The 24015-nt window shown below is 52.6% G+C and overlaps 2 protein-coding genes and 1 non-coding gene across 3 annotated transcripts; 2 read left to right on the top strand and 1 right to left on the bottom strand.

The window, feature by feature from the left end:
- Positions 1–34: 34 nt before the first annotated feature.
- On the top strand, positions 35–8936 carry LOC149851800 (uncharacterized). Its single transcript, XM_090030375.1, is given in 3 exon segments — positions 35–2048; positions 4338–4564; positions 4566–8936. Coding segments are annotated over 3 exon segments (1305 nt in total). The 5' UTR covers positions 35–1885; the 3' UTR covers positions 5481–8936.
- A 5554-nt stretch (positions 8937–14490) lies between these two features.
- On the top strand, positions 14491–14561 carry TRNAG-GCC (transfer RNA glycine (anticodon GCC)). The gene has a single exon. It is a non-coding gene; the product is annotated as a tRNA-Gly (tRNA).
- Positions 14506–23224, bottom strand: LOC149851798 (uncharacterized; the record flags this gene model as incomplete). The annotated part of the gene is made up of 11 exons (XM_090030376.1): positions 14506–16553; positions 16794–16868; positions 18466–18663; positions 18949–19023; positions 20813–21025; positions 21174–21266; positions 21725–21778; positions 22100–22230; positions 22544–22661; positions 22820–22906; positions 23125–23224. Coding segments are annotated over 11 exons (1483 nt in total), but the record flags the coding sequence as incomplete, so codon positions are not given.
- Between the last annotated feature and the right edge of the window lie 791 nt (positions 23225–24015).

Genomic DNA, 24015 nt, shown 5'->3' with positions numbered 1-24015 from the left:
TTCTGCTCTATTCAGCACTGGTGTGACCTCGCCTGGAGTCCTGTGTCCAGTTTGGGGCCCCACTCTTCAAGTAGGATGTGAATAGTTTGGAAGGAATATAGCGCAGAGCGAAAAAAGAGAAAGATTAGGCGCCTGGGAAGCTTGATCTATGAGGAAAGGCAGAAGGTTAGGGCAATTTCATTTGGAGAAGCCTGTGGGAGGATATGATTGAAGTCTTTAAATACCTGAAGGGCGATTATAGAGAGGATGGAGAGGGGCTTTTCTCCGTGGCCGTAGGACTTGGAGCAGTGGCCTCAAGCTGCAGCAGGGGAGAGGGAGGCTGGAGATGAAGAGGAGCTTTCTGACTACTAGGGTGGTCAGCATTGGAAGAGGTTGCTTATGGATATTGTGACATCTCCATCCTTGGAAGCTGTCAGGCACAGGTTGGCTGAGATGGTTAGTCAGGGAGGATCTTGCCTTGAGCATGAGTCTGGACTAGATGTGGCCTTGGGAGGTCTCTTCCAGCCTTCCTGATGTATGATCCTATGAGAAGACTGGCCTCAGCCATTGTGACTGGATCTTGCATAACCAAGCTGGAGAGCCTCCCCTTGGCCTCCCCGCCGCCAACTCTGGGCTGGGCTGGAGCGGGGCTTGTGCAGAGAGGCCCCTCACTTCCATTGGTAGGATTCAGGTGCTGGAGAAAGCCGTGGTCCAGAAAGGAGCTTCCTGGGCCACCAAAATCCTGCCGAGTCCTGGTGTTTGCAGGCCATCGTTAGCCCCAAAATCTCCACTTCAGACTCCCACTGCTGAGCTGTCCCTGTCACTCGGTGTCCTCTTTGTCATGATGCATTTGGAAGATACCCCAGCTATTCCCCCATAAATGCCTCATTTTTGGGGTAAGGAGCTGGGCTACCAGCCCTGCCACTCTCCCTGCTACCCTATCCTCGAGGCTTGTGTGTCCATGGGGTGCCCAAGTGCCTTTCCATCGGTCTCTTGTGTGCACCTGGCACAGAAAACAGTCATGATGGGCTACCCACCTTTGAGTAATCCTGCTTTATTTGGCACTGGTGAGGTAAAATGTGGCCAGGTTTGGGCCCTGCACTTGGAGGAAGATACGGGAAATGTACGGAGAATCTGGGGGGAGAGAGATGAGGTCTGGAAAACGTGACATACAAGGAAAGGCTGAAGGACCTGGGATAATTTAGTTTGGCGAAGAGCAGTCTCAGAGGGATTTAATAAGAATATTTAGATAGCTGATGCTTGCTCACAAAGAGGATGGAGCTAGGCTGCTCTCGGTGGCGGCAGATGACAGAACAGGGAGTAATGGTTTCAGGTTGCTGTGAGGGAAGTTAGATATTAGGAACAACTGTTTCACTAGGGAGGTAGCAAAGTACTAGAACAGACTACCCAGAGAAGTTGGAGGTTTAAGACCTGCTAATCAAACCCCTGGCTGGGATCTAGATGGGGCTGGTCCTGCTTTGAGCAGGGGTTGGTCTAGATGTCCTCCCACAGTCCTTTCCAGCCCTAATTTTGTATGATTCTGTAGAGATAGATTATTCTGTGCGTCTATAGGAGACAACAGGGAGCACGTCTTAAATTGCAGCAAGGCGAGATTGAGGTTGAGTATTAGGAAGGACTTTCTCGCTGGGAGGTAGTTCAGCACTGGAACAAGCTGCCCAGAGAGATGGTGGGATCTGCACCTCTGGATGTTTTGAAGATCAGGTTGGACAACACTTGGCCAGGGTGGTTTAGTCAGGGATGACCATGTCTTGAGCTGGGGGTTCAGACTACAGCCCTGCTACTCTCTGACATTTTTTAAATTACTGGCTCTTCATGGAAAAGCAGGGGCTCCCCATCACATGTCTAGTTCCTGCTTGCCTCCAGGGGACTGGCATCTATCTGAGCAATGCCAGGGTGCCCACACCAGCTAACTGCCGCCTCCTTTCTTCTCTCTGCCTGGGGCAGGTTCCCAATGGCACCCTCAGCCACGTTTTCCTGGATGGAGCCGGGCGAGGAGATGTGTGACCCGGACTCGGACGAGAGGGAGACCCTCCGGGTGGTCCTGACAGGTGAGGAATACATGGAGCAGACTGGGGTGGGGGATCCTGGATCATCTTGAGTGGGAGTGGGGAGGGCTGAGCAATGTGGACTTGCCTGATCAGATCAATACGTGATGTCCTGTCCCACAGTGGGAGCTGTGAGAACGCTCCGGCAGGTTGATGTGGGTCAATCTTACTGCCTTGTTGGGTCTCTGATTGCCGTGGAGGGGCTGCTTCCCACCCAAGGAGCCTTGTACCTATGGCCATGCTGTTAGCATTAGCTCCCCTGCTTTATCTATGGCTCGTTAGGGCGTTATGTCTTGTGTCAGGGTTGATGGTTGTTTTATGTAGAGTTTAGATTATGCAATTGTATGGGATGGTTGGGATAGGGATGATCCTGCCTCAAGCAGGGGTTGGATTAGATGACCTCTGGAGATCCCTTCCAGCTCTAAGTCTATGATTTCTATGAACAAAACATTGTAGGGCGCCCCGCTGTCTGCAGCTCAGGGGCAGTGAGTTTGCCTGGGCCATAGCTATATCTTCTTGGGTGTTTTGTTTTATTTTATTGTGGTTAGTAAAACAGTGACTAAAACAGTCTAAACTGGGGCATTTGTAGTTGGTATTTTAACTGTTTTTGGCTTGATGATTGGGTTGGACTGGAATATTAATTCTAAGATATTAAAACCCCCTGCCAGTCTAGTTAGCACCGAGTGAATCCATTGCATCTTTTTTTTTCCCATTAGAAAGTGTCTGACCCTGTGAACAACAAGCATAAGATAAGCAGTCCATACTAACTGGACCAGCCACTGTTTTTAATATCCAGGCTCACACAATTACCAAGACCGTTACAAACAACCTGAATGGATTGTTACTGCCTGCAGTCATCAGTGTGATAGCAAATAAAATATATTATTTTTATAAAAATGAAATAATAGGGGTGCACTAATAGGGATTTTGGGGCAATACCAACAGCTGATATTTAAGGAGACATATCGGCTGATGCTGATCCCATTTCCGATACAGCTGCCTCCAGCTGGTAAGTCTGGTGTGGCGGAAGGGGAGGGGCAGATTAAGGCCCGTGCCGTGAGGGAGGGAGTGAGGCTGGGGTAGGGGCTGGGGCAAGGGCTGCCCGGTTGGGGTGGGGTGGCCGGGGGACAAAGCTGTGCCCCTTCTAGGGGGTGGGGAGGGTAGAAGGAGCAGTGGCTCCTGCTGCTGTGCGCTGCTCATCTGCTGGCTCCTGCCACTCATCAGGGAGGGCACAGAGGGATGTGTGCCCCCGGATCAGTGCGGGGCAGGCTGGGACCGGGGCTGCACGGGACTGTTCCCGGCAGAGCCTGGGTCAGGCGGGGTGGGGCATGGGGCGCATAGCAGCATCCCCCCAAATTCACTGTGCCCCCCTCATAGCCCCCCCTCCCAGTGGCGCTGCCACACACCCCATGCCCAGCCCAGCCCAGGCTCTGCCAGGAACAGCTCCGTGCAGCCTTGACCCCAGGCTGCCCCGTGCAGATTTGGGGACAGCCGCCCCCCCACCATCCCAGATGAGTGACAGGAGCAGCAGCGGGTACCAGCAAATGAGCAGCATGTGGCAGGAGAAGTTGCCTTCTCTCCCTCCCATGCGCCACAGACAAGCTGTGGCTTCAGCCCCTGTCCACCCTGCCCCAAATGGGCAGCACTTACCCCAGCCTCACTTCCCCTCATGGTGGGGGCCTAGATCTTCCCCCACAAGCCCCTTCCCTTCCCCTTCCCCTTCCCCCATCCCCTTCTCTTCTATCGCACCAGACTTACCTGCTGCAGGCAGCTGTCCGTGCTGCCGGCTGTGCCCTTCACTGCCTATGTGCTGCGCTGTGGCTGTGCGCATGCGTTTATCAGCCAAATTATCGGCCATTTAAGGATGGTTTCTGATATAGATAATTCTCTTTATATCGGTGCCAATCCACTATTGAACTGATGTATCGGTGCACCTCTATGAAATAAAAATCCCCAGAAGCGTTGGTGAGCTTCAGGCCTGCCTGCTTGGCCAGCTGCATCCCTTATCCCACCAGGCAAGTTGGGAGCTGTGACTTTCTTTTCAAAACAGTTTTTTTCCAATGGAAACTCTGTCAAAATAGAAAGGTTCCAGCTCAAAATTTTCAGTTTGGGACAGGAACCAAACTTTCCATGGGAAAACTGTTGCGATGGGAAATCCCGACCAGCTCATCCAGGGGCAATGGGCAGGGATCCTTGGGGGAGATTCCCCAGGCAGGCCAAGAGGTGCCAGGCCCTCCCTGTCCTGAGCCTGGCTGACAGAGCGTTGCCTTCCTTCCCTTTTCCTTCTTGCAGACGATGGGGTCCTGAGCGACAATGAAGAGGAGGAAGAAGCTGGGGACGTGGCAGAGGAAGAGGAGGAGGAGGAGGAGGAGGAAGAGGAGGAGGACATGGACGAGTCTTTCCCAGCTCGGTCCAAAGGGGACAACAGCACCCGAGGGGGCACGGGACAGCGGCAGCCAGGGGAAGCGCCGGGAGAGGCCGAGGACAAACCGTTCCGGTGCTCGGAGTGCGGGAAAGGTTTGTCCGGAGTGCGGGGAGGCTTTCCACCAGCGGGCCACGCTGCAGGTGCACCAGCGCACCCACGCTGGCGATGAGGCATTCACCTGCCCCGACTGTGGGGAGCGCTTCCCCGAGAGCGCCAAGCTGGCGCGGCACCAGCGGCTGCGGCACAGTGCCGACGGCGAGGGCAAGCCCTTCCGGTGCTCAGCCTGTGGCAAGGGCTATGCTCAGAGCGCGGGGCTGCGGCACCATCAGCGCGAGCAGCCCTTCCGGTGCCCGCAGTGCGGCCTCAGCTTCCTGTGGAGCTGCCGGATGGCCGAGCACCGGCGTGCCTGTCGCCTCGCCGAGAAACCCTACAAGTGCCCGGAGTGTGGGAAGAGCTTTGGGCAAAGCTCCAAGCTGCTGAGGCACCAGGTCACACACACGGGTGAGAAGCCCTACAAGTGCCCCGACTGCGGGAAGATCTTCAGCCAGAGCTCCAACCTGGCTGAGCACCGGCGCACGCACGCCGGGGAGAAGCGGCACCGCTGTGCCACCTGCGGCAAGAGCTTCGCCTTGGTCTCCTACCTGGCGAAGCACCAGATCACGCACACTGGCGAGCGGCCCTACCGCTGCACGCAGTGTGGCAAGGGCTTCCGGCAGAGCTCCAACCTCATCCAGCACCAGCGCACCCACACGGGCGAGCGCCCCTACACCTGCCCGCAGTGTGGCAAGAGCTTCTGCCAGAACTCCCACCTCATCAAGCACCGGCGCACCCACACGGGCGAGCGCCCCTACCGCTGCCCGCAGTGCGGCAAGAGCTTCCGGCAGAGCGCCAACCTCCTCGAGCACCAGAACACCCACACCGGCGAGCGCCCCTACCGCTGCGGCCAGTGTGGCAAGAGCTTCTGCTGGAGCTCTGCTTTCAGCAAACACCAGCGTACCCACCTCACCTAGGGGCCCTCTGCCCTTCTGGCCCCCCGCGCCACCCTGCCCCTGCTCCCAGCCAGCCTCAAGGCAGGGGGGCATTGTGTGGACCCACCTCAGCCAGCCCCAGGGCAGGGGATCAGTAGCCAGATCCACCCCAGCTAGGGGCCCAGCACACCCTACCCGCACTGTGCCAGCCTCGGGGCAGGAGAGCATTGCCTGGACCCACCTCAGCTGGGGGCTGGCATGCAGTAACAAAGCCTGGCCCCGGAGGGGGTGTGATACACCCCTCGGTGGCGACTCAGCCCCTGTTTCACTCTGTCTTTTAAGCATCCTGCCCTTTTGCTCGCCAGGCATGCCTTGATGTAAGCTTGTATTTAGAAACGGGAGGCTGCCCCAGGGATCCCTGAGCAAGATCTCATCTGCTCACGAGCTGTGATCTACTTGCTCACTGCCTTAAGGGCTGATTTTGTGGCCGCCTCCTCTCCCCACATCCAAGCCTCACAGATATTACTAGTCAATCCGTTCTTGCCAATCAGCTCCATGGGTCCCTGGCCCTAGTCTCAATGTAATGGGCCCTTGGCCCCAGTCCACAGCACTCCCTGGGCCCCTCCCTGGGCCGTGGGCTCTCTAGCTGCTCTGGCCTTGCTCTCAGGCCTCTGGCTCCGCTTCTGGGCCTATTGGGACCTCCTCCACATAGTCCTTCTTAACCACCGATTGCTGGGACCTCCACCTCAGTCCCACCTTGAACTGCCATTGTTACCCCAGCCCTAAGGCTGTATTACCTGCAGGTGTTCTGGGTGTCCTTCGGTGGTCTCTTTGTCTAGTCTGCTCAGGAGCTCTTCTCATGTTGGCCTCCAGGACAAGACTGCCTACCCAGCTCAGGGTCTGGGCTTATTTACACCCTAAGCTTGGCCCTCTGGTCAGGCATCTCCCTTGAATGTTGATTGAGCCCTCCCTGCAGCCTTTTTCCTCTTAAAGCAGGGGTTCCCAACCTTTTTATGCTGAGGACCAACAAGCCGCAGACTGGCAAACTGCGGACCAGCAGCAACTGGCATGCCGCAGGGATGGCTGCCAGTCCGCAGCATGCCAGTCACTTCAAGTCCTCAGTTTGCCAGTCTGCGGTTTGTTGGTCCTCAGGCACTTTGGATCTGGCAGCCAACCCTTTGTGGCCCGGGGTTGGGAACCCCTGCCTTAAAGTAGCTGGAGCATTAAGCTCCCTGTTACACACATCCCTCGCTCTGTCAGCCCCAGGGCAGGGAAGCACTGCCCAGACCCACCTCAGCTAAGGGCCTGGCATGCACAACCCTGCTCCCACCAATGCCAGGGGAAAGGGAGCAGTGCATGGAGCCACCTCACTTAAGGGTCTGCTCCCCCTTCCCTCACCTCCACCCACCCCCAAGGCAGGGGGAGCACTGCCTGGACCCACCTGAGCCAGGGACACTCTTGTGACCCCCTTCCTTTTCCTTCCCCCCCATACCAGCGCACCTGGCCCTACCAGAGAGAAGGTCCCTGGGATGGAGGCAGCCTGTGGGGCTTACCCAGTCCAGCAGCCCCAGGCACCCTGCTGCACCGCAGTCTGATGGATCCTGGGATTCCCTCCTTCCCCAGCCCCGGGAGCTGGAGGCACCCTAGCAGAGTGCACTCCCCCTCATCTGCCTTCGCAGCAAAGGATCCCCAGGCCAGCCTGGATGAGGAGCCTGGCACGGGTGGCAGTGGGAGATCCTCATAGGGGATGCCGGGAGTCACCTGTGTGAAGGACTGTGCCCACCATGGAGAGACCCAAGCCTGTCTTCTGTCAGCCCAGGGCAGATGCAGGCTCCAGAGCTGTTACACTCATCCCGTGCAGAGTTGGGTGGGGACTGTGGCCTGCAGGAGTCAGGCGTCACACGGATCCCGTCACCGAGAGTCTCAGGCGTGTGCTGACTCCCATCATACCCACTCGTTACAGGACCAGCCCTGATGCCACGTTGCTTCCTTCTGCTTTGCACCTCCCACATGGCCAAGAAATCACCACGTTTCCGGGATGGCTGTGGTGCAACCCTTGTCCTCCGCTTCCCTGGTGCGGCCAGGACTCCATTTTCCCTTTTGCTGACTCCTGTTTTTTGTCCCTTGTTAAGAAAGGGGGGTATGCAAAACCAGGGGGCCAGGCTCTAGGGGTTTTGCTTTGACTGAGACAGCTGGAGGCTGGCGTCTTGAGTCAGAAGGGCTTGGAGGCAGAAGTCCAACGGTGGGAGGAAACAGATAGTCCCAGCCTTTCACATTTGTGGCTCTGGCTCCCCTGACCTTCCCTGGCTGCGAGCTTGGCCCCGTGTCGTTCCAGGAGACATGGGATGGGGTGGGGGCAGCTGCGCACATGAGAGATTCAGGGTATGTTTTGCAAACCCATCAAGGTCCTGAACTTTGTGCCGTTGCCTCATTCCCTCCCCCTGCAGGTCTCTCAGCTCTTGCTGCTGGCCCCAAGGCCCTCTAGTTAGCCAGGGGTCCCATCCTGCACCGATTCCTTCGGGCTGTTTGGTCCGACATGGGGTTGGACTGTTGGATTCACTGCTGTGGGATGCTGCTGGGTCAGGGAGCTTGGCCAGACGCAGAGGGCCTGAGCAGGGGTGCGCAGAACAAGACTATCCAGTTTTACTAGCAAAGAAGGGGAGGGTGCCCAGGGACACAGAAGCCCCATGCTCCCCAGTTTAAGCCACTTTCTAACTATCTCTGTTTTGTGCTAGGAGGAACAGGTGGGTGTCCTTTCCCTGACAACATCAGTGCTGGCCACCATCTCAGGCTGGTAGGTCTCTGTGTGCACTCCAGCCGGCCCAGCCATCTCAGGCTTGGAAGTACTGCCGTCACTCATGTGCCATCGTCATGAGTCACCCCTCAGTTGGACGGGATCCCAGAAGTGAGGTGAATGGCCCGGCCTGGGGGAGCGAGCCAGGCAGTGAGCTTTGCTCCTTCAGCCCTCAGGAAGATGCACACAAAAAGCCTCGCTGGCAGCCAGCGTAGCTCCCCAGGAACGTTGGTTCCTTTTTGAAAGGTTTGTCTAGGCAGCAGCTTTGGGGGTTAGATGGGAAAGTGGCAGTCCGGACACCGCGGCTGTCTCCTGGGACTCCCACCCGTTTCCTGCCCAGCTGGGGCTTGCGAGAAGTCCCCGGCATCCGCAAAGAGCTTTTGTGCTCCGCAGTGGGAGATCCCGACATAGATGCCGAATGTTATGGCCGAAGAGCCTGTTTGGATGTGCGTCTCACAGCTTTGTGACTAACTAATTTTACCAAAGGCGTTAGGGTTAATCCCAGAACCATGGACCAGGAGCTCCATCTCTCTGGAGCCGACACACCTGGTTGAAACGATGATGAAAATATAGTTACCAAACATCTAGAAGATGACGATATATGCTAGGGTCTAACCAGCACGGCTTCCGCAAAGGAAACTCGTGCCTCACTAATCTATTAGAGTTCTTTTGAGCGTGTCAATAAACTAGTGGATAAAGGCGAAGCTGTGGGCCTTGTTCGTGTGTATGTCCAAGCAGATATCCCTTGGGACGGGTTTTGGAACAGGCATGGAGGGATGTGGTGAAGTATTGTTTGGGAATACATCTCCCAGAAACAAAGGAGATTAAAATGAGTGTTTAGGTCATCCATAGGCCAGGAGTGGGAGGGGTGGAAGGTTTCAGGGTACAGTTTTGGCCCCTTGGAAGACAAATGAGCTTGGCTATCAATCTCGGGGAAGCCCAGGGTTTTTTGCATGCCTCTTCAATGCGTTCGTGAATGATCCGGGAAAGGGATGGTGCAGGCAGTCATTGTTTGGGACTGTGAAGACCTCATGTAGGACCTGGCCAAGCTGAGGCTGCCTAACACCAGGTGGCAAGCAGCCCTGATGCAGCCATGAGGATGAGCATGGGAGAAGATTGTGCAGCTTGTTGGTCCCTCACTTCCTGGGTGTCTCCTTACACATCCAGGCATCCCTAAAGGTATTACAGTGGAAAGTGCTGCTGTGGGATTGGCAGCAGCAAGGGGTGATATGGGGGTGTCAATGCTGGAGAAAGGCCAGTGCCAGGGTAGGAATCACTGGGCACATCTACATGTTCATTAATGCCCCTTAGTTACTGTGCATTTGGTTAAGTACTTGACTGATGTAGGACTAACTAAATGCACAGTAACTACAGTTACTGCTCAATGGTGCCAGCGCAGTTTTGTGACACTACACAGTAGCCTAATAAGGCTGCACAGGAGTGTATTAGCATAGTTTTTGACTGGCACGCTACTGCGCAGTAAGCATCTTGTGTAGCACGCCCGCTGTCTTGCTGTAAAGTCGGGCCTAGCTGACAGCAGTCTAACTACCCCATCTGGTCCCAGCTGCCTGCTGGGCCTGGCTGCACTTGCTTTTCAAGTAGCAGCACTGGCAGGCTACTCAAGGGTCCTTGCTACACATTACATATATAATGCAGTGAACTGGGAAATGGTACAATGGATTTACACCAGGCACATGTGCAAAGTAATTATCACACAAAAACAAAGGGCATCTAGTTCTGAAGTTAGTGCTTGAAAATGTGGAACAACTCTATGGCTGGTTTCTATCCAGCTTTCATTTGGATGTATAGCAGGGCCCAAGGAGACAGGTACTTTCCTGTCTAGCTCTGGGCCTCTGACCCCCCAGTTTCTGGCTTCCTTGGTTCTGTTTGCTCCTCATTCCAGACTCCCGGGAGCCTTGCAAGCTTTGTGACCCGCTGTACTCTGACAACCTGCTCCTGGCTTAGCTTGGGCATCATCCACATCCTGTGCTGCTGCTGCTGCCTGCTCCAGGCGCCTGGCTAGTGATGCTGATCTGAATTCCTACTCACTACTTTTGAGCCCTCCACGTTTGCCAGTGGTTTTATCCAGGATGGCCGTCCACATCCTGCCCACTTAGACCTCAGCCTTCTGACCCACCTACTTCTGATCACCTGGTTCCTAGCTCTGGTCAGGACCCTTGCTCCCCTGGCCTTACCTAGTCCTGATCCCCTGAGCTGTGACTCCCCTAAGGTGAGGGCTTATGTCCTGGTCATGCCCCTGACAAGGATGCTTCATGCTCTTCCAGAGGGTGATTTATGTCAGGGGCTTAATATAGTGCTTTGGGGTTGCTGACCCCTGGGACTATTTAATAGGCAATGGGTGGAGATTCTGCCCCAAGCCATGCTGGTGCCTTTCAGAGTCTCTTCCATCAAAACCAGCTTCCATAAACCTGTCCCCAGCTCAGGATGCAGACGGGGAGCCAGTAAGGTTTGTGTCCTGGGCAGCGCGGGGCTTGCATCCCAGTAGCCCCAGTCCCCTCATCAGCCTCGCACATCCCCTGCTTCCTCCTGTGGGACACGTTGAGGCTGATCCCTGGGGTGCAACCCTTTCAAGCTTTCAGCTGTCCTCCTGGCTGGAAACAGCTTTACCAGGCCCTAAACCTCTACCCCACCCTGAGCGCTGTTATACAAAGTTATAGATAATTCATTGATTCCCCATTATAGCCTATGGCCGGATCTCTGAGGCGGCTCCGAAGCTTTGCAGCCACTTCGGCCGGATCGAAGCAGGAACCCGGTCTGGAGATCTGGATCGGATCCCTGGCATCCGAAACGCCCGGATCCGAAGCCAGATCGAATAGCTGTGTACTCACGCAGGCCTTATATATAATCTATGTCCTTACCCTTTAATTGTTTTATTGCAATAATAAATCTGCGTATAGTTAAGTAGTTGATTGACTGGACCTGACTATGGGGGACGGAGACGGCCGCTGGGCTGTTGTGTCCCGCAGCACACTGCCCTGCCAGTAATTCCCTCAATTGGAGAGGGAAGTACAAACCCATGTATACCCGGGCTACACTAAAACTATACAGTCGACACTGGGCATGTCTACACAAGACCCTGGGCACTGGCGTAATAACACTGTGCAGTAGCGTCATGGCAAAAACTGCCGATAGCCTACTGCGCAGTGTTATTAGGCTAATGTGCAGAAAGCATCACTAAATAACCATGTGCCAGCACTAACGCGCAGAAACTAGGTACTGAGCCTTTAGTTAGTATTTTATTAAGCAGTGCATCATAACCTGCCATAGGTAAAGCAGCAAGACAATAGCAGTCATTGTCACAGAAATTATAGAGAAGTGGCTGGTAGGGACCTCCAGAGGTCATGCTGGATCATCCCTATCCAAACTATGCTCTACAAATCCATAATCTAACCTCTTACAAAATGACCGTCAACCCTAACTTTAACAGAGGCATCACACCCAAACCTGCCGCTCTTAAAGCAGAGGGACCACCGATTTTTTTTAAACTTGGCAGGCTTTGTGGCCTCACCAGGGGCCACCACCCCTGCAGTTTTCACCCCCCTCTGGCCTAACACATACACATGACATGAGTTTTGCTTTCAAGAATTTGGGGTGCAGTTCCCCCCGAGCCCCTGCACCGATCTTCTTGAGACAGCTTCATGCTGTCATCAGAGGCTACCACCCCTGCGAGTTTCATCCAAACCAGACCCAAAACAACAAAGTTATAGATATTTCATTGATTCCCCATTATATCCTATGGCCGGATCTGGGAAGCGGCTCCCAAGTGGTCTGGAAGCTCCAAACCGCTTCCGAACGCGTAAAGAAGCCAGCGCTTCTCCGGATCTGAAGCATGGTCCAGAGCCTAGCACAGCCCTAATATATATGTACACATTTACAAAGCAATAAACCCTATAATATATATCTACACAGATATATACACACCTAGTTATCATTTAAAATACAGATGAACAATAGAACAAACCAGACCAAAGAATATTGACTGGGCAACCTTATAACTCTATTCATATACAGACTATTACTTCAAACTGTTCACATAAACTGTAAAGCAGAGTCCACAGATATAATCAGCAGTCCTTAGACTACCTGGGTGCCCTCCAGGGCAGGGGTCCCACTCCCAAGGTACCACTACAGGGAAGGAGGTGGGGGGGGGAATAAAAAAGAGGAAGACCCCAAAGTCTCCCAAGCTCCCCTGCTGTCACCCAGGATTGGCCCGTGTGGTGCCCCTTTGCAAGTTACCCACGGGGGGGGACCCTCTCTCCGGGGTAACTTACTACTCCACAGTCCTGGAGGGTTGCTTCTTGTTCTCCAGGTCAGGCTCTGTTCCCCACTGGGTTTTCTTGCTGCTGTCCTGGCTTAGGGCCACACGCACCACTCTGTGTAGTGGGCGCTTCGCCTTGTGCTAGAGGTTGGGGACCTGGACAGCCTTGTGCAGCACTGGGGCTCGGTCTGTTTCCGGACCCTCTGGGCAGTACTGTCTGCACTGAGCTGCTGCCCTGTGTCAGGAGCTGTAGACCTGAGCCACCTCAAGCGGCTTCCAGGGCCTCTCACCCTCCATGCAGCGCCTCCTGCACTGAGCTCCCAGCCTCGTTCTGGGGGTTGGGGACCTGAGCCGCCCCATGGGCTCCAAAGATCCTGCTCCGTGCACTGGCCTGTGCACCGTGCCTGTGGCCGCACGCCAGAGGTTGCAGACCTGAGCCGCCTCACACAGCTCCCAGCCTCTGGGTGCCATTCACGGTGCTGTGCACCGAGAGCCTAATCGCTGGAGCCGTCCCCCGCTCCCCGCTGATAGAGGTCTTCAGGGGCTCTTCCTGGGCTACTGCTTCGCCCTGCTGAGCAGCTCTCCTCCGCTCCTCTTAGCCCCACTCTTCTCTCTTCTCTGTCCCCGACACATCTCCCTCGCGCTGGGCACGCAGCTCCTTTTATACGCCCCAGGGCTCCGCCCCTGAGGTCTTCCAGACCTGACAGTTTGCAGGCTTCAATCAGGTCCAGGGAAGCTCCTCTTCCCCTCCCCTCAGGAAAGGGGCATAATGTTATTTCCCTTGCTGTGTCCTGATTGGTGGATGGGTTCCACCAATCAAAACATCAGGATCTCAAGCCTGGGACTCAACCCCCGCTCTGAAAGGTAAGCCTGCTACGTTAGTAATAGGTTAGAGAATCACTTGTCTGGGGTGGTTTGGATAAGGATCCTGCCTCTGGCATGGGGTTGGATTAGATGTGATTTCCAGAGGCCCCTTCCAGCCTGACTTCTCTATGTTTCTGTAATTCTACAACTGCACCATAGAGACATCAGATTGGCAGGGCTTTTGGAAAATCATCTGCCCCAACCTGTGCCCCAGGCAGCCTCCTTTCTTGCTGGACCTGCCCAGCCTGCTCTGTTCCCTGTGGAGGTGCTGATCTCAATCACTACCTGTGCAGCACACACTACATGTCAGGACATGTTCCTCACCTTGCTGAGACAATGAACATCAATTTGAAACACGTTACACTTCCTGACAGCTTTTGGCTCACCCTCCTGGTATGTATTAGCTCAGCTTCCACATCACCCTGACCAGGTCCCTAGCCTGCTTCTTGTCTACTTGAGAGACCTTTATCCTAGTCTGACTGCCAGTTATACTGGCATAACTCTCCATGTGGATACTCCTATTCCAGAATGAGGGCACATCTACACATGATGCTTTAATGTGCTTTAGCCCAAATTAAAGTGCATTAAGGGTGTGCATTTGCATGTGTGCACCCTTCGTGTGCATTAAACATGGCTAATTTAGGCTATTTGCACCTAAATTTGATACCTGTAAATGCAGGTATCATATTTAGGCATGAATAGTTAAAATGCATTAATGAACTTATAGACGTGTTAAAGAGCATTAACACCATGTATATGAACTGATTTGGGACTAACTTTAGTCCTAAGTCAATCCACACACAGTGTTAATGAGCTTTAATGCCTGCATGTGTAGATGCCTGCTTAAACTCATTTAATGCACATTAAGCTAATGCACATTAAATTTAGGTGCATTTAAATGCATGTGTAGACGCAGCCTAAAAGTAGCTTTCCTGTCCTGTCCTGTCCTAGTGTCACTTAAACTCCTTGCAAAAATGACATATATTAAAGCAACAAAGGGAACCTTTTATTTCAAATAAACAGCAGCCACAGCAGGGTCTGTACAAGGGCTGTGCAAAACGGCACTGTTCCATTTCAACTTTGAGAGAAAGATGCTAAAGATGGTCAGATGTGAAGCACTGGTGGTTCAATGGCAGAATTCCTGCTTGCCATGTAGGAGACCTGGGTCCAATTCCCAGCCAATGCAGGAGTGACAGGTGAATATTTTGGGTCACCCCATCCTCCAGTTGTCATTCCTGCTTGGTGCAGGGGGCTGGGTCAGATGATCTTCCAAGGTCCCTTCTAGCCTTACAATCTAGGGTTAGCATATATTTTAACAGCGGGGATCGCACATAGGGATCAGTCACAGACTCATGGCAAAGTCTGGCTGGAAGGGACCTCTGGAGGTCACATCCAGTCCAACCTGTGCTCAAGGCAGAATCAGTCTTATCCAGACCATCCCACCAAAATGCAATAGTCACAAACATAAATGAAAGTAAATTTTAATGTCAAATTTCATAATGAAATACAGATAAGATCAAAACGACCAAATGGTACAAAACAGGAATGTCGAGCAAATGATTGTAATGTATAGAATGCATATTTTTCTAAAGAAATAATCTTATTAACATTTGGGAGAATTTTCAGTCCTACAGTTTTAAAAAGTCTCCAATATGTGGCCAGCATATTCAGGAAAAAAGACTTCTTGTATAGGTTTCAAATTAAGTTTTAAAACAGCACTTAGCATCTGCAGATGGGCTGTTCAGCAAGAACCACAGCTCAGGACTGAAGACTGAGAATTCTGAGGTGAACTTTGGTTTTTATTACCCTATTGCCTAGTTTAATATTACAAAGCTTACTAAATAAGGGTATTAAAAGTATTCCTGAGAGGGAATAAAAATAGGTTCTACTCGAATTAGGATTAATATGCCTTTCCCAGCTATATCTTGTTCTGAGCCAGATGTAACAGCTATAAAACATTCAAGTAACGTTTACCTTATTTTTTTTACCTGTCTTTCTTATGCTTTCTAAAATTTTTCTCACCTCTGACATTGTGGGTGCCTACAGGGTCAGGGCCCTGCTCTAACGCATGGTGCTTTCATTAAAGTGCTATGAGTTTGAGCCGCCCTCCCCATGTCAACCCAAGATGTTCACTTGTTGGGCTGAAGGGGGCTGGAGCCTTTCTGCACCAGCTCTAGCCATCAGGTGAAGGTGCCCCAGCAGCCTCCAGACCACCCCTCTTCCCAGCCCCTCCTGCCCTCCAAGCTCTGGGGCTGTCAGCACAAGAGGGAGGAGGTCAGGAAGCAGTCTCACAGAGCTTCTGGATGCTTTGAATGGCCAGGGCTGTGGCAGGGTGGATCACGGGAATGGAGCAAACTCAGGTGACTTCTACATAAATTCCCTGTTACAACAGTCGTTAGTCATTAGTAAGCTGAGAAGGGTTGGATAAACATGAGGGCTGGATAAACATGTGACAACAGGTTAGTAAGTGTTCCCATCCTAAGTTAGGCAAGGGGTTAGAACTAGTGAGCAGGAAAGCAGAGAGTTCCTGAATCATCTGGTGCATATGTGAAATGACTTCATAAGGATTTGATAAGGCCCTCATGTTCCCAATGTACATTACTCAGCCAAAATCTACACCCCCTGAAACCTCTCTGTCTACCCAGACTTCTATCTATGAAGTCCCTCATTTCCAGGGCTGCTAAAAGCCTTTTTCTGGACTTGCGGGGACGTGGGGGTTCACTTACTTTCTGTTGCTGGGAGAATAGGTGCTCTGCATCTGAATATCTCTGCTGATCATAATTTTGTGGGCATAGAATGGCTGCAAATCTTGCTGTATCCTACATTATTTCATGACCAATCAAAGTATGGAAACTGCAGCTCTGAGCATAAATGCAGGACTAAGAATGATTCCCACAACGGCCCCTCCTGCTACTACCATTCCCATGGCGCTTACTGCCACTGTAACACGCGTGTCTGTGGCTTTCTTCAATAGGTTATTACATTTCCTTCCGAAGATAGTCTTCAGCATTGACAGCTCACGCTTTAGCTTCTCCGTGGAGACATTTTTCTCCAACTCCTCACCCTGCAGCTGCTGCAAGTAGCTGTGCAGCAACTCCTGGCGTTTCTTCTCCACAAGCTTCTGGTTTTTCTTGACTGACCACAAGAAGATCCTGAACTTGGACTCAATCTTTTGTAACTGATGGATATGCCAGGAAAGGAGAGAAATTAGGATGGGTCGTAAGTAAGGGCAGAGTTGTGATGCTCAGAAATACAAACCCTCGCTACCAGTCAGCGGGGCTCTGCCCCCTAGCCTTGGGCTCTCCCACATGGATTGAGTTCCTCACTCCAAAACCACGGACACCTGCTATCCAAGCCAGAGGCTATAGCAGCCCTGAATGTATCCTGCAATTCCAACCCACAGACATACCAGACGTACCTGCTCCTGTATAAATTGCTCGTATTCCCTCTTGGCCTTTTCAATTATCTTCCTGTTGGCCGAGGAGGCAGTCCTCTGTGGGCAGAAGAGGGGGTGAGGATGCTGGGTGTTCATGGGACCACCATGAAGCTGGAACCACCTCCCACCTCCCCCTTCCCCCCAGCAAAAAGATTCCTTCAACCCCTCCATGAAAACTAAGTCTTTGGCTGATACCTCTCCAGGGACCCCATGATGCCCAATGTTACATATGTTCTCTATGACCACTCTCCCCGCTTGCCTTTTCCCTCTCCCACACATAGCAGCCACACTCCCACCAGCCACGGGGAGGGGCTCAGGTTTTGCCTGGTCTCCTCTTAGATCCCTTTGTCTTCTGGGGAAGGACAACTCTGGATCCCACACCGGGAGATGTGGGAGACACAAGGGTGACCCTCCCCTGCTCCTCTTGAGTTTTTCCTTTGATCGGAGAACAAGGCTTTAGGGTTCATAAAACCAGCCACACACTTCCTTCGTTCCCACCGTTTATCCTATCTGTGTCAGACAGCGAGCTAGCAGGGGTGATAAAGAAGTGGATGATACTGAGTGAGCCCTCCCAGCCTATACATACCTCTCCATGTATCCATCCAGCCCTCTATGCATCCATTCAAGGAACAAAAACAAGGGACACATCTGGATGTTAAACATAAGGGATCCAGCGTTTTTGTCCCAGAGACATCAGATGAATGGGGCTGGCTTTCCAGGCCCGCAGAGTCATAGAGAAGTAGGGCTGGAAGGGAACTCCAGAGGTCATCTCGTCCAACCCCCTGCCTGAGAAAGGATCAGCCCTATCCAAAACCATCCCATACAGCCATAATCTAAACTCTACATGAGATGACCCAAGAAAAGTGGTGCTGGCTGCTACCCTGGCGGTCTTTAAGAGGAGGCTGGATGAACACTGTGCCAGGGTCATTTGACCCCAGTACTCTTTCCTGCCATGGCAAGGGGTTGGACTTGATGATCTGCTCAGGTCCCTTCCGACCCTAGAAACTATGACCCTCTAGCAATCTGCCCCTGGAGTGGAGGGCAAGACCCTCTAGCCGAGAACCTCTGGCGCTGCTCCTAGCAGGAGAATCACCACCGCCCAGTCCTAGTTCCCAGCCTCGGCTGTAGCTACCACCCAGTGGGAGCGTCTACACGAGATGCTATGGTGCGGTAGCAATGAAGCTACTACTCTGTAGCCTGTGGTGTGATGGTGTAGCATTGCCGGGCATGAACCGTGATGGCAACGCTACTGCACAGTAGAAATGTCCATGGTAGAACATCGGTCTAGTCAGAGGCTGACGAGGACTGTCCCGTTGCTGCTCATTGACTGACGTCTCCCAGGCCACTTACTGCCAGACGAACTGTTCTGGTCAGAGACACAATGGCTTTGCAATACATCTTTTCTCATGGTGCTTTTGACCCACGTTTTTCTCCCCACCACCCAGCAGAGTTGTCCTTCCCCAGTCAGAACCTCTGACTACACAAAAGAAAAGGTAAAGCATCCAAATTCGCACCACTTCTCCCCATGTTCCTGTCCCCACCCTGCCTTGATGCCTATAGACCCTCTGCTCCCTGTGGCTGCCACTCCCCTCCTCAGGGCCACTGCCACAGAGCCCAGTGTGCACAGTCCCATGGGGTAGCAAACCAGCCAGACCGTGTACACGATCCGGTAGGTATCCATAAAGTCCTCCTCCTTCTGCAACAACTCCTGTGCCAGGTTTTCCAGGACAGACTGTTGGTGGGCCTCATCTCCGCACAGCTTCCCTTCGCAGTTCTGCAACAGAACTTGGCGTTTCCTCTTCAGGCCTTGCTCCATGTCACAGGGTGTCACCATCAGGCTCTGGGCCTGCGGCTGGTTGGCCAAGTCATGATGGCAATGACAGATGCATAGACAGAGAAAGAAAGAGCACAGGAGCCATCGCTCAGGACAGGAATCTGGGGTCAGGGGGCAAATCTATAAGCCCCTTTAGAAACCCAGCTCTTCCCCTCCCTTTCACTCCAGACCGAGGCTGCCTCCAAACCCTGCATGCCAACACCTCCTACACACATCATGTTCCCTACTCCAAAATCATGGAGCCCTGCTATCGCAGCCCTGAATGTTTCCCTCAATTCCCACCCACAGACAAGCCAGACATACCTGCTCCTCTATAAATTGTTCATATTTTCTGATGGCCTTTTTAGTTATCTTCCTGTTGGCAGAGGAGATAGCCCTCTGTGGGCAGAAAAGGTACAAGGGTGGTGGGTATTGATGGGACCACCATGGAGTTGCAACACCTTCCCATTCTTCCCATGACCCACTTTGCTGCACCCTTTCCACGGAAATTAAGCCCTTGACTGACACCTCTCCAGGGACATCACCCCTTCCTCTTCCCCCAGGCATGGCAGCCACACTCCTACCAGCAAAATAGGGGGAGCATCCTGCCTGTACTTTGCTGGAGATCATCCTGCCTGCACTTTGCTGGGGCCCATTTGGGTGCTGGAGCTGGAGCAGAGATTTGGTCTCATCAGGAGATGTCGGGGATGGAGAGGTGACTGCTCCCCACTCCTCCTGAGTTTTGCCTTTTCTCTCAGAACAAAGGTTCATAGAACCAACCTCACTCTGTTCTCCTCCATCGTTTATCCTATCTGCAGGGAATGGGGAGGGGCGATACAAAAGTAGGGGCTGTTGGGTCAACCTCTTCCCCGCCTCTTTACATCTCCCTATCTGTCCATCCATCCCTCCATGCATCCGTTCAAGGAATACAGACAAGGGGACACATCTAGATGTTAAATACCCAGCTGACTTCTCCTAGGCCACCTGTTTCTAGATGAACTGCTCTGCTCAGACGCATGATGGTTTTACAACACGCTGCTTCCCTTGGTGCTTTGGACACAGCTCACTGTTACACCTCAGGGCCAATCATAGGCTCAGCACTTAGATCAGCAAATGACACCACTTCAGTGCGCACTCCCCAGTCCCTTCTCAGGTATTGGCAATGAAAGCCAAATGAACAGGGTTGGGACTGGAGAGCAAGGAGTGCTGTTCAGGGAGGGACATCACTGGGGTCAGGGAGGCATGCAAGTCTCAGTGACCCCGGTGTAAGTGCACAATCACCCCATTGATCCTGGGTGCTGACTGAATCAGCCTGGAGGTAAATCCATCCAGTCTCCATGCCCCATTTCCACTTCTCTACCCATCCACCTCTTCAGTATTTCACCCCTCGGAACATTTCTTCCCACACCACTGCCATCTCTCTGGCTGCTTGCAAACAGAGGACATGTCTACACATGGATTTACTTGCACCTAAACTTCCGGTTTACTTGCACCTAAACTTCCTGGACTTTTGCTTAAGGTGCACTAAGGCAATTTAGGTGTCTCTACATGAAGACATGCCAAATGTGCTTTAAGACACAGTAAATTTAGGCATGAATAACTATGTTGCATTAGCCCATGTGTAGATGCACTAATGAGCATTATCGCAGTGTGAGTTCACTGATGAATACTACGTTAATGCAGTAGGCTAATGTGGCTTAGCTAATCACACCTAAATTTTTACCTGCTTCTGCAGCTATCAAATGTACGTGTGATTAGCCTAAAATCGCAATTTAAAGGTGCTTTAAGGGTGTAGACCCATGCCCTTTATGCACCTTAAAACAGCTAAAGCGCCTTAAATCGGCACATTTAGGTGCACCTAGAGTCCCCAGCACTCAGGGCTGAGAGAGGCTCTGCCCCAGCGAGTGCAGGGCAGTCAGCCTCAGTGTTTGGTCTGTGAATGCCAGCAGATGCTGACCCAAATGCGCCTCCCCATCACCCAACTGCCTTTCAGCCTCAAAGCTTCTTCCGCTCTACCCAAATGGACATGAAAAACACATCTGGGCCATAGCCCTTGGGCCACCTCACATGAAAACTGAAGCCTCAACCTCATCCTTGCTGTGCTGCCTATGTTGGATGCCTCACTTCCCCGGTAAAGGGCAACCCCTCCCTTCCTGATTTGCCCTGTGGGGCAGCAAATCAGCCAGACCTTGTATTTCTCCTTGTACTTGTCCAGGAAGGTCGTCTCCTTCTCTGACAAGCCCTGCTCCAGCTCCTGCAGGAAGGGCTGCTTCTGGGGCTCCTCTCCCCGCAGCTCCCCCGCGCAGCCCTGCAACAACTGCTGGTGTTTCTCTGCCAGGCGCTGCTGCATCTCAGCAGGTGGCACTTGCAGGCACTGGGCTTCAATCTGGGTGTCGCAGTCCTAGGGGCAATAAGCGGGTTGGGGGCAGGAGAGAGACACAGAGAAGCGTTCGGGGTTAGGCAACCTGAAGGGAAGACTCAGGAACCTCCCGTAGATACACGTACCCTTGTCAGTGCCCCTCACGCCTGGCTCACTGCCCGGCACTCACCTGCTCCAGGACAAACTTTTCATATTCCATGATGATGTTTCTTATTGTTTTCTCATTCAGCTCTTTTCTGATTTGGGCAAAAGTTTCAGCCATCTGTGGGTAGAAGAGTAGATGGGATGGTGGGCATCCATTGGATGAGCCTGGAGTTAGAGCCCTCACTATCCATCTTGCCCCAATGTTCCCCAAAAATGACCCCAGGTTTCACCTATTCAGATGCCCCTCCCATTCCTTCTGGGGCTGCCTTTCCCCCTTTTCTTCACCTCCTGCTCACCACAGCTATGCTACAAGTTCAATGGAGAGGGGTCCTTCCCAGCCAGTGCTTTCTTGGCATGCCCCCTGTGTGCTGGGGATGGAGGACCAGAAGGTGGGTGGCATTACTGAATCTCTTAAGCAACAATTTGCTTTGAGAACCTGGGACCAGTTTCAGTTTCCTTTCCCCCATCATTAATGAACTTCTACCCAGCACCCTCTTGCCCAATCTTGCATATCAAGTTTTTTTTTTTTGTTTAACAGTGTTTTGTTTTTTGGGGGAGGGGAGAGAGGTCCAATACCTTTGTGAGAGAAGAGAAGTGATAGTTCTTGTCTTTAAGGAATCTGGTGATATCCTAAAGAGAGAGAAAGCGCTGGATAAATCGCTGCTCCCTGAGTTGAAGCTTCTCGTGGTGGAGGGCAGTTGGGAGGGCAGTTGCACTGTGATGCTGCATGATAATCCCAGACGAGGTGAGTAGCTATCATGCCAGTGCTCCCAACCAGGGTCTCTGCTCTGCTCCCTGCATCCCTGTGCACCAAGTGGGGCTGATATCCTGCTCCCTGGAGCACAGCTCCTCCCAGCCCAGCACAGGGTCATCGAGGTCAGTCATACATATACCACCCCATATCCCAAGCCCCTCTCTCTCACGCTCCTGCTTAGCAAGCTGGTCCCTCACCCGGATCTTGCTGGCCAGCTGCTTCCCTGTGAGGCCTTGTCCATTCTGGTCCAACCGGACACAGGCCCCAGCTTCGCTCACCAGGCCAGCGACATAGTCTCTCAGACTGACTCTGAAAACCTCATCCATGTCTGCAAGGGGAGAAAGGACCACGGTGTGTGGAGGGATCAACACCAGACTGTCCCAAATGGGGACAGGAATGGGTGAAGTTGGTAGGTGAAGCTGTAATGGGGAGAAGCAATGTTGTCCATAGTCTAAACTAGATATCGCTCAGGGCTATGACCTCAGTAGCCACCTGGTCCCTCAGGACAGGTCCATCACTTGTGGAAGGGGCGTCAGAGACCATTTGCACCCTGGAAGCAGGTTTGTGGCAGAGCAAGCATGAGTAGGAGAGATGCAGGGAGGGGTGGAGGGAGGAGCGGAGAAAATCCAAGGTCTTCTTACCAGCTAGCGTCCCATTGCTGCTGTTTGTGAACTTGTTGCCAGGGTGGGGCATGAGATAACAGCGGGTTTTTCTCAGTGTCTCCAGGGTCAGGGAGCGGTCAGAAGCAGCCTCCAGCTCCTGCAGAAGAAGGGAAAACACTCTTGTTCAATGAAGGAAGGAGGGAGGCAGGAAAGATGGAAATGACTCCTGCCATGAAAGCTTCCTATGAACATTTTGAAGACTAAGGGCTGGTTCACGTGACTCGGTGAAGACAAGTGGCCCACACTCCTGGTTACCTGAATGACATGGTTGAGATACCTCTTCCCTCCCTCCAGTCCACAGTTAGAAGAGGTTGGATAGTCACGGACCAGCAGGTCCAGCTTCTATAAAAGAGACGGGAAGAGAGTGGGGTCACGGTGGGGGTGAGGACACATGCCAGTAGCTCGCAGGTGGTGGGGATGGAGTTCACGGCAAAGAGCCTAGAGCTTAAAAACATAATCCAATTGATCAGGCTGACACTAAGGCACAGTGAGTGCAGAGTCCAGGTGTGACATGTGTCAGGGTTGGGCATTATCATCCGGGGGAGATGGGGATGGCTCACCTGAACTGGGTGCAGATTGGAGGTTTTTCCAGCTTCTTTTGCCACGTGAAGGAACACCTGTAAAGGGGAGAGCAGCAAGGACGAGGTTCCCTTGGCCCCCCTGTAGAGACCATTGGCCCCAGGGCCTCAAGGCACCACATACTAGGACCCGCCAGAGCCAGAGTACTGAGTGGCACTTGGCGATAAAGCCCACCCCAGAAGTACATATCTGGATACCATGTATATACTGAGGCAGAGCTAAAGGGAGTCCCCTTCATCAACATGCTTTGCTCTGGAGTAGACACCAAGGGTGGCTATACACATGCTGGTTCACGTTCTAATTAGGACACATCAGAGCAGACTTGATTAATTGAGTCTGCTCTGCCTTTTAGTTGGAACACTCCAGCGTGGTCTCATCGTCATGTTTATAAACCCCATCAGATATAAAAATGGCCGCTGGGGTGCTTTATCTAAACCTCATTCAACAAGATTTAGATAAAACACCCCTGTGGCCATTTTTAAATCTTTTGGGGGCTTAACACATGACAGAGAGGTGTTTTAACTAGAGCAGCTCTCAAGGAACCACTTTAATTAAAATGTGCCCCCACCAAACATGTGTATAGGCAGCCCAGGTCTGCAGGCCCCAAAGCCTATGTCTGAGTGGCTGCAGTGTAAATATTTCCAGAGGTAACCACTAGCCTGTTCAGCAAAGTAAAAAAAAAAAACAGCCAGCAACATGTTTAACAAAATATAATTAAACAAGGGAGAAGGAAAAAAACAAGGCGTCATAAAAAGATGATGGGGAGCACTGGGATTGGAAGGGACCTCGGGGACGGTTGGCAGACGCTGGCCAGCTAGAGATGTCAGTCTGTGCCCCCATCTTCCCCCTCCCTCTCCTTACTTTCTCTTTCC

The sequence above is a fragment of the Crocodylus siamensis genome, unplaced genomic scaffold (assembly GCF_052110815.1).
Source record: "Crocodylus siamensis isolate JL-2025a unplaced genomic scaffold, ASM5211081v1 HiC_scaffold_187, whole genome shotgun sequence".
Lineage (NCBI taxonomy): Eukaryota > Metazoa > Chordata > Crocodylia > Crocodylidae > Crocodylus > Crocodylus siamensis.
Note: the sequence above shows the minus strand (reverse complement) of the source record. Positions and strands in the feature narration are given on the sequence as shown.